This window comes from Nicotiana sylvestris, chromosome 9 (genome assembly GCF_000393655.2).
Source record: "Nicotiana sylvestris chromosome 9, ASM39365v2, whole genome shotgun sequence".
Lineage (NCBI taxonomy): Eukaryota > Viridiplantae > Streptophyta > Magnoliopsida > Solanales > Solanaceae > Nicotiana > Nicotiana sylvestris.
The window spans coordinates 56,728,943-56,739,405 of NC_091065.1; the positions used below are offsets into that span (position 1 = coordinate 56,728,943).

Sequence of the window (10,463 nt, forward strand, 5' to 3'; positions counted from 1 at the left end):
AACCAGTCCCTATTGGGACACATATGATAGCTACAAGCCGAGTCCATCAACCATATGTCTGATGATGTTGATGACTCTGTTGTAACTAATGAGAAGTCTGAATCATCACAATCAGCTACATTTGAATCCATAATGGCCTTTCCATTGTTATGTTTGGCCTTATTCTTCAACTTCGGACAGTCTTTCTTCCAGTGCCCTTTTTCTCGACAAAAGGCACATTCATCTTTGCTGGGTCTGGATCTTGACTTGGATCTTCCCTTCTTTGTCCTCGTTTGATTTTGAGGACGACCCCTCACAAATAGTGCTTCTCCTTCTCCGCCCTTCTGTTTTTCTCGCTTTCTTTGTTCATAGCTGTACAAAGCCGAACAAACTTCTCTGAGAGAAACTTCGTCATTTCCATGGAGTAGAGTAGTTTCAAGGTGCTCGTACTCATCAGGAAGTGACGCCAACAACATCAAGGCCAAGTCACCATCATCATAAGTTGTATCCATATTTTGCAAATCTGTGACCAACTTATTGAAACTGGTGATATGTTCATTCATCGTGGTACCAGGAACATAGGTGAAGTGAAACAGTCTCTTCTTCATGTACAATTTATTTTGACTGTTTTTCTTCAAAAATTTATCCTCCAGTGCTTTCCATAATTTACTTGCAGAAGTTTCCTTTGTGTATGGATATTTCTGCTCTCTAGCAAGGTAGGATCGAATGGTACCGCAAGCAACACGGTTGATAATTCTCCAATCTTCTTCTCCAATAACATCTGGTTTCTTTTCTTCAATGGCCAGATCTAGCCCTTGTTGAAAAAGGACATCTAGAACCTCGCCTTGCCACATCCCAAAATGTCCGGACCCGTCAAATATTTCGACCGCAAATTTCGCATTTGACACAATTCTTGTCATAAGCGAAGATGCCAATGATGACGTATTGTTGACACTTGATGTAGATTCTTCTTGTTTATTGTCTCCCATCTTTGACACAAATATTATTTAATAGCTGACGACACAAATCAAGATTATTTCCTTTCTGGTGTGGAAGATCAGACTAAGCTGCAACCACAGAGCATACTCAGACAGAACCTTGACTCAGTTACCAAGATAAATCTTTTCTGATGTGGAAGATCAGACTATGCTGCAACCACAGAGCATACTTAGACAGTACCTTGGCTCTGATACCAATTGTTGCGGAAGCCAAATGTATATAGTGTGAATAAGTCACAACTACTATACCAAAAATTATGACAGCCACCAAATAATAAATAAGACAATAAAGCAACAATAAAGGGAACACCAGAATTTACGAGGTTCGGCTAATTTTGCCTACTCCTCGGACACAACCAATATTTTATTCCACTCCAAAAATACAAGTGAAATAATACTAAAGAGAGAAGATACAAATGCCTTAAGAAGATAAGAAGGCAAATGAGAGGTGTGTCTAAATCCTAAACATTAGGCCTTCTTTTATAGGGGGAAAAATCTCCCCAACTCTTCTCCCAACCAACGTGGGACTTTGGCATTTTGCCAAACTTCAACAATATATAACAACTTATAAGGATATGATGTGAGAATAAACGATGTTGGAATCCAATTCATGTCTTATATTAGTAAAATTTTACTAATAGAGACATTCATATAACTATCAATTAACGAAATATTATGCTAAAACACAAAGGTGTATATCAAGAACCAATACAATATAAATAAATAACACCAATAATCTATAAAAGAGAATTTATCATACTTTTCATACCTCTGAGTACCCTTAACTGCATGCTCTCAATAACCTATAGATTTTAAGAAGTTGAGATAGTCCAAAATTGTTATCTTAACGGACATTATTTGAAAAAGAAATTACTATAATTTGGGAGTACGCAAATACAGTGACAATATAAAAAATATCAGCAAACTTTGATTCAGACATATTCTGTACCGATAAAAAAGAAGAAGAAACTTATATAATGACACACGTTTTCTTATATTCTAAAAATTTAAAACATAAATACTTTTAAAAGGAAGTTTAAGGGTCCTACCTTTATTGAGATTCAAGAAGATGAAAAAAAGGTTGGTTTCTGCATTTGTTCAAGCTGGGAAGGCCTAAAATTCTCTCATACAATTAATTTATCAATTACGCATATTTGATTCATATTACAATTAGAACTGAAGCAACTTCGTAGGAGTTTAAGCATTTGTGTATGTTTACTGCCTTGCTATTTGACTCATCTTACAATTAGAACTAATATTGTAGTTTAACTGCAAAAGAATTTTGGGTAATATTATTTTGAATATTTACAATTACATCTACCTTTAACTTGCTTCATTATACAAATATTTTAGGGTATAAAAATCAATCAATATTTCAAGAATATTTTTGTCGTTCAACGTTTAGCATAAATTATTCGTGCTTTTATAATAATATAGATAGATAAAAATTTCGGATTATCTATCAATTGTCGTATAAAAATACCGTCAGACAAATAAATGTTTTAACAAACTGAACCAAGAGAGAAATTTGAATGAAAGAATTTTGAACGCCGAGAAGTTAAGAATTTTGGGACAAGGTGACAAACTGAACCAAGAGAGAAATTTGAACGCGAAGGAGTTAAGAATAAGGCGGTGCATGACATACGTGTCACAATATTTCCACAGCCACCGCTCTCCAACTTGAATTAATTATTAACACAAATATTTCGCTAGTCACGCATAGTTGTTCTGTTCGTTCCCAAAGTAAAATAAAGAGCGGAAAAGCAACCACAATTTGATCTTCCATTGAAAGTGGTTATGGTGATTCAATGCAATATTGGCCGATCGGCGATACAAATTGCCTCTGCCTTCCGCCACTGCCACATTTCTTATCATCTGGCATGTTGTGTGGGAGTGATGAGAGCTTTCTCCACTGCAACAGAAAACAGAAGCAGCAGCGCTCATAATAATAAGGTGTCGAATAAGCCACCAATATGCACCGCCGACGAGCTCCACTACGTCTCCCTTAATGCTTCTGATTGGAGACTTGCTCTCTGGCGCTACCTTCCTCCTCCCCAGGTTCATATCATTTGCAATCTACTCACGGTTATAAGTGTAATTTTTTTCTATTATCAAAATTACAGATAAAATGTGCACTAAAATCAAATAAGGTAAGTAATATCTGATAATTTAAGAATACTTTATGTTTGTGTGTATTAAGTTAAATCCAATAAACATATGCCTATTTTGGTAAATTATGGAGCTTAATTATATAGCTTTACTGCATGCATTTTCCGTTGAAGAATTTGTACGAATTAATTTTAATGACAATTACAGGCTCCAAGGAGAAATCATCCGCTTCTGCTGTTGTCTGGCGTAGGGACTAATGCCATTGGATATGATCTTTCGCCTGAGGTAGCTAATTCACTAACTATGTATATTTGTTAGTGATTAATGCTCTAATCTTTGCTTGCGTTTCATTAATTTGTAAATGAACTGGAAAATCTTGAGCGGTAATTCATTGCTAGTAATGTTCTACAGGCCATAAAGACAGCGTGTGTGTACATATCATCACTCATTATAAGTGAAATAGCGTTTACTCATGGGGATATGAGACAATTTATGGAGGTTTCCGTGTTCTGATTAGATTTGCCATTACCATTAGAGCTACCGAGTTCAACCAAACCTCGTAGCTTTGGCTCAGACCCTATATATGTGTTAAGAAATCTACTACATATGTACAAATATTACATTTCGAGCCCACTAACTCAAGTGATTAGTGGGTTCGATCAGTGACATCCGGAACCCATAACGTACAAATCCTGGGTCCGCTTCTTCCAATATCCTAGTCAATATCCTAGTAATTATATATTGCACACACTGCTTGCACTGTGATCTCCTTTTTGAATTTCTAGCTGACTTCTAGGGAATGGTCATTCAACTAGTAAACACAGTATCTAATGTAGTTTCCTTAAACTGTAGAGCTATGAAGGGCTTTTCCATCTGGGACTACTTGGTCCCATTTTTCGTACATTTCTGGCAACACTAACTCTCTCTGCCGGAAAGATATTGGTATAAATACTGAGGGTCATCACGTTCACAGCCAATTTTTATTGGAATTTGGATAACTTACGTATTTCAAAATTGCATAAAATCATTGTAAAATCATGGTTAAAGGAAAGTCTTGGTTAAAGGAAAAAAACTATCATGTTTAGTTTTTTCACCCCAAAAAGTTGACGTTCCTTTTACCTTTAATTGAAATCTGCTCCATTCAGTAATTCATGTGCTGCTACGGATAAATTGTTTTTCTATGCAAGTTTCTTGATCTCAGAATGATGGTTCCTGCTGAATGCTTTTTTTTTTTTTTGAGCCGAGGGTCTCCTAGAAACAGCCTCTCTACCCTTCGGGGTAGGGGTAAGGTCTGCGTACATATTACCCTTCCCAGACCCCACTTGCGGGATTATACTGGGTTGTTGTTGTTGTTGTTATTTATGGTATCTCAATTTTGATGCACGTCACTGCTAACTATGTCCTGTTAGCATGTCCTTACGCCAAATGTTTCTGTTTGCTTGAGCTGACACTTCTGAAGCATGCGACTTTGATGCATGTTATGTGCTAACTATTTGATGTTTATAGTAAACAACGTGCCATAATTTCAGTTGGAGTATTTCATTATTTTTAATAATATCACTTTCAGGCATCTTATCTATCTCCGAAAGGCTTCTCACTAACTTTCCACTGGTGCAAGTTAGTGCACCTAGCTTCTGATTGGTGTTTGAGTTCTAGAGGGTATCGTTGGATCTTGCAAATACCTTTGAGATATAGATTATGTAGTTGCACCACAGATGTCCTATTCAATAATTCTTGAATCTGTTCTTAAGAAATTAAATCATGTCTTTATTTGTTTATTTATTTATTTGTTTGTTTATTGTGATTTTGCAGTCATCATTTGCTCGCTACATGTGTAATCAAGGATTTGATACTTGGATTCTTGAAGTTCGTGGGACTGGGTTGAGCGTGCAGGAATCAGATTCCAAAATTATTGAGAAGTCTGCGCACACAGCATCTAATGAGATGGAAGCTGTCACTGATAATGCTAATGATAGAGGTCTTTCTGCATCACAGCAGTCCACAGATATCCAGGGCGCCTCAGAAAAGCATGATGCAGCCTTGGTCAAAGAAGAGCCCACTGTGGTTTCAACAGTATGGGATGAGTCACGAGTGGTGACCAAACTTACACAAGCTTTTATGTGCTTATCAGAGAGAGTCTCTGGCTTTGTCAGTGGAAGTCAGTCGAAGATTGTCTCTGCTAGACTTGTTCATCAAATATCAAAATTAGAGGATTCTTTTCTTTACAAACGGGTTAACGCAATAAGGAAGAAATTGTTAAGTTTGCTGGAGACGAGGGAGAAATCAGCTGTCCTCACTAGCCAAGCCGGGGAGCTGAGCAAAAAGCTAGTAAATATCTTTGAAGAAGGTCAACGTTCTGTTTCATCCCCATTATTTGATCTGCAAGAGCGTCTAACAACTAGAATAGGAGCTTTTCAGGAACAGCTTGGCTTAATCCTCAAGTATGATTGGGACTTCGATCATTACCTGGAAGAGGATGTCCCTGCTGCGGTGAGGTGATACTTTTCCATGTTAAGGGCTGTAAAAGCTTAATCTCCTTGAAATCACACTATCTGAATTTGAATTTTGAAACTTATAGATCTCGTCATTTTATCTTAATCTTCTCTTATATACTGACGAGTGATTGATAATTTTTATATTTTTTTCATTTTAGATGGAATATATAAAGGTCCAAACTAGACCAAAGGATGATAAACTACTCGCAATTGGACATTCTATGGGAGGAATATTACTGTATGCCAGGCTATCATGGTGTGGTAAGATGAGATCTAATTTTATAGAGCTCTGGCTGTTAGGCTGGTGATATGGTAGAATGAGCACTTTAAGCAAATAACTACATTATCATTCATGTGTCTTGTACCCGTGGCAAGGAGAACATGTTGGAGTTTGAAATTGGAAAAATAAACTATATTTACTATCCAGCTTCTTGATATCTAGGTGCTTCGTGTAGACATGTTACTTTGGTTCTTCAGTTCCCGTCCCCCATCATATCACTGTTGCAAGCATGTATCCCTAATGGCATTACCGTCCGGTGACCATGCTTGTTTAATAATAGTTGGGGAATGCTCCAATAGGCTCAAAGAATCCCTTGGTTGGGATATCTATTTTTGTTGATGGCGTTTGATCTGTTTTATTGTTGGCTAAATCAAAACTGTGGTGCACTCATTAGATGCTCTTGTACTTCCAAATTCATAGCTGGTAATGTTAATGGGCTTGATGTTATTATTTAAGCTTCCAAAAGAGCGCGACAAAAATGAATGCCTATTTGCCTTTCCTGGTATAATTTAAAGTTTTCTCTGTGCTATATTAGATCTAGTTAATAGGTTATTAGGTCTTTCTTCTGTGTCAGCAAATTGATAGACACAACTAAAATAAGGATAATCTGGTGTGGTTGATAATTCTCTCTGGACATTGGTGTATAGTGGTATACCTGCGCTCTTGTAGTGACTGAATGTTCTTTGTGTCTAATAAGGTTTACTCTCGGGACCACTCTCATTCCCCGTAATAATTTACTGAAACCATTTGTATCTTTTTTGCCACCGCGAGTTAACCTTGGGGCATTCTCTTCATTTCATTATTGACCATCAATGGGATGCCATCTATATTTCTCTATTTCCAAATACTGATGCAGCTACTTGTTGACTAAATCTAAATGAGTTCTTAAACTGGAACTTATACATAAGGTAAGAAGTTTCTACTAAGAGAGTGCTTCAGTCGTGGTTGTAAGAACCACTTAAGGGTATTATTCTTCCTAGACACGGAGAACGCTGGGATCATTCACATTCATGAGAAATTTGAGCTGGCAATTAACCAGCTCTTGAGATTGTCAAAATTGTAGGCTATGTGGAAGGCTATCATCATCTCTCCATGTATTGCAGTTAGAATAGCTTGGATGATGTGTATTCTATGGAACTTGGTTCTGTTCTCAGATGTAAAATCCCTTTCATTAGTTTGTTGTTTTATATGGATTAGCCAACTAGGGAGATTTGGCAACATAAGGTATATTTTCCTTTAATTAAGTCACGGCTGTGATAAAGCTGGTGCTTCAGAATAGTATCATGTGACAAGTTATCCTGTCAAAATTGTGCCAATTTTCATATTCTACATTTTAGTCCCCAAACTTCCTATTGCAAGACTGATTCTACCTATCTCGTTCAATGTAACGAGTGTTAGTGAGAGCAATTCGAAGAAATGTCTTTAGACCATAAAAAATTCTCAATTAAATTCTTAATATCATGAGATCTCTGTTAATTGAATACCATGAAGAAATGGAATATATGGGAAGTTTAAGTCACTGATGCATTTTCTTTTATGATAAGTCCTGTTTCTGGTTTACCTTTTTAGTTTTCATTTGGTTTCGCAGCTTCCCTATGAATTCGAACACTTTCTTATTTAAGTTTCGCGTATTCCTTCTTTACAGGGATGTAGGGAGCTGCATTTTTAATACATATTAATGGGCTTTTTGTCAATGGATCTTTCATTTAAGTTTTCTGAATTTATCAGGGTAAAACTAGATACGTAGTTCATTTTCTTCCTTTTTTCTCTCACTTTATGAATGAAGGTTTGGAAGGGAGAGAGCCGGGATTAGCTGCTGTTGTTACTTTAGCTTCATCTCTTGATTACACATCATCTAAGTCCGCACTCAAACTGCTTCTACCCCTTGTAAGCTGGAAATTATATGTCTCAACACTTCTTTAGCTTCATTTGCTGTCTTCCGGTCTGAGTAGTCTTAGAGCTGTTTATCTTGCTACAGGCTGATCCTGCTCAGGTTCTCAACGTTCCTGTCATTCCTCTACGGACATTACTGGCTGCTTCTTATCCTCTTTCATCTCGCGCTCCTTATGTCTTGGCTTGGCTTAATGAAATGATATCTGCCACAAACATGATGCATCCAGACTCGCTGAAAAAGCTTGTGCAGAACAGCTTTTGTAAGTATTGGCATAACTATAAAAACAGCTTTTGTGCTTTAATTCATATCAAATTTGCATGAATTTTTATTTTTAGGTCTTCTTGTTTATTGGTATAGAGAATCTGCTTGATATCTTTTGAACAAGAGTTTTGGGGCAATAGAGAAAAGACATACATGATCTAGAGGATCATTCTAGTGGTACTCTATGAGGCTCGCAGTTCGTGTTGCTAGTGTTTGTCAGACCATTGCTGCATCAGTAATGAACTATCCTAGTAATCCATTGTCACCCAAAACAAATCCTCTCTTTGTCAATCTGTTGCACATATCAAATATTTATTTAGGCTTCTATTGATGAGCTATGACTTGTCTCTTCATGAATTATAATGTGTTTGATGCTCGTGCAGTTCTGTTTAATAGATGATAATTAGGTTTGTGATAATGTTTTCAAGAAATTACTGGACAACTTGTCCTGTTTATAATTTGTAGAGATTTGGGAGCTTTGATGATCTTCCAACAGAAGTTTTTGTGTGAATTCAGGGCCATTTCTTCCTATCAACATGTGTTGATTAGGGGTTCCATACAAATCTTTTCCTACAAATTTGCTGATAGATCTTCCTGCAGGCAATATTCCTGCTAAACTTCTTTTGCAGTTGGCTACAGCTTTTCAGGAGCAAGGGCTCCGTGATAGAAGTGGTAAAATTTACTACAAGGATCACCTTCACAAAAGTAGTGTGCCTGTCTTGGCTCTTGCTGGAGATCTAGACCAGATTTGCCCACCGGAAGCTGTATATGGTACTATGTTTTTTGGTACTTCCTGTTGTTGTTGTTGTTGTTGTTGTTTTTTGGTACTTCCATGCAAATCCTCTGTATGACGTTTAGAACTTTCTAAGATTTCTTCCTATAAATCACGATTCAAGCAGAAACGGTGAAGCTTATTCCTGAGAACTTGGTGACCTACAAAGTGTTTGGGGATGCTGATGGGCCACATTATGCTCATTATGACTTGGTGGGAGGACACATGGTATGTCTGATAAGAATTTTTAGCCTCTTTTGAATATAGAGAAAAATGGTAATAAAGATAGAGGAGAAGGAGAATGTCTTAATTTGTGTAGGATTCACATTTCATGTTTTCTTGTACCTTCTTTTCTAGTACTAGTGTATTTAGAGTCCTAAATACAAGTTTAGATAGGGAATACTACTCTATTGGAGTTTCCACACATGCTCACAACTCTCAGGGATGTGGTGTTTTGATTACCCCCTTTAGTAATATAATATTCGGGTCCTGATACTGCAGGCCACAGAACAATTGTATCCCTGCGTAGTCCAATTTTTAAGCCGATATGATGGGACCAGCTAGTAGATGTATATGTATTCACAATCATTCTTTGGATGCTGAGCTTCATGTCATCAGCCAGCATGTTTGTTACTCATCTCGTGCTCGTTTATCATCACTACTCATATCCGAATGATGCTATAAACAAGTGAGATTTGGCTATACTACATGATTTGCTGACCTCTTCATTGCAATGTGCCACATCGGTGAGAGGGTCCATTATTGTATTCCCTCTATTTGCGAGGTGAAATCTTAATTGTAATTATGAACCTTCTCTGTTTTTTTTAGGGGACGTGTGATGCGTGGAACCTGGGGAGAGCTCATGCACAGGAAGGAATTTGACAAATGTGGTTTACATCAACCTTGTAATATCCTTGTTTCTGGTTGCTTCTGATCGGAGTTTTTACAGGCTTCTTTCTTTTATCCTTTATCTACATTCCACTTATTTTCCATCTATTATTTGGTTTATTTGTTTTCCCATATCTAGTTAGAGACGAGGCCAAGATTTGAAGTGAGTTCTTCTAAATCTTTTAAGTTTACTAGGTTTTAAGTTAATAATTTATACATTCAATGAATTTCTTAAGACAAACAAGGTATTGGACCAAATAGTCGAATCCGTAAAGATCTTTTTCGATAAAAGTTGCACTCTCAACAGAAAAGGGCCAACAATGCTCTGAGTCAATTTGGATTTGCTTATATATGTTCATTGATAACCTAAACAATTGTTGATGAAGGCTAAACAATTGTTTAGGGATGTTCAAATACATCCCTAAACAATTGTTGATGAAGGCTAACGGTGAAGGCACATCTGAGTATATTTGGACCTTTTTTTTACCATGTGCACAAAACGTACAACACCTGTTCTTATCTGTACGGCTTATCGTTTGATTAGTTTTAAAGGTCAGATAAAGAAATGATATTATCTCATCTTTAGAAGATCAAGACAATTTCAAAACCTAAAAGTTACTTGAAAACGGAGAGCAAACTGTACCTTCTTACATTTCAAAAATTGGACATATCAGGTTACCCAGAAAGATTTTGCAACCTTGATGTAATGTGATCAATTTGATTCTCAAAATCTACAAGAGCCGCAGACTTGGCGCTAGGTCAAATAGTTTGTATAATATTTGGAAAG

The 10,463-nt window shown here is 36.8% G+C and overlaps 1 protein-coding gene across 3 annotated transcripts; it reads left to right on the plus strand.

Annotated features, from left to right (window-relative positions):
• The first annotated feature begins 2,717 nt into the window (after positions 1-2,717).
• LOC104233164 (uncharacterized) lies at positions 2,718-9,954 on the plus strand. 3 transcript variants are annotated; one of them, XR_712536.2, is made up of 10 exons: positions 2,718-3,035; positions 3,294-3,371; positions 4,899-5,576; positions 5,740-5,842; positions 7,648-7,748; positions 7,840-8,014; positions 8,617-8,787; positions 8,913-9,016; positions 9,290-9,534; positions 9,617-9,954. XR_712536.2 is itself a non-coding variant. In XM_009786505.2 (9 exons), the coding sequence occupies exons 1-9, from the start codon at positions 2,775-2,777 to the stop codon at positions 9,350-9,352; spliced, it is 1,734 nt and encodes a 577-aa protein (XP_009784807.1). In that variant the 5' UTR covers positions 2,718-2,774; the 3' UTR covers positions 9,353-9,954. The 3 variants fall into 3 exon arrangements, 2 of the variants coding, with proteins under 2 accessions (XP_009784807.1, XP_009784808.1); XM_009786505.2 differs by having other exon boundaries at positions 9,290-9,954; XM_009786506.2 differs by having other exon boundaries at positions 8,916-9,016; positions 9,290-9,954.
• Positions 9,955-10,463: the final 509 nt, after the last annotated feature.

Coding starts and splice junctions, on each gene's coding strand:
- LOC104233164 (XM_009786505.2), top strand. CDS start 2,775: ATGGTGATTCAATGCAATATTGGCCGATCGGCGATACAAATTGCCTCT. Junction 5,843..7,647: donor TGCCAGGCTATCATGGTGTG/GTAAGATGAGAT, acceptor TTATGAATGAAG/GTTTGGAAGGGAGAGAGCCG. Junction 8,015..8,616: donor GCTTGTGCAGAACAGCTTTT/GTAAGTATTGGC, acceptor ATCTTCCTGCAG/GCAATATTCCTGCTAAACTT.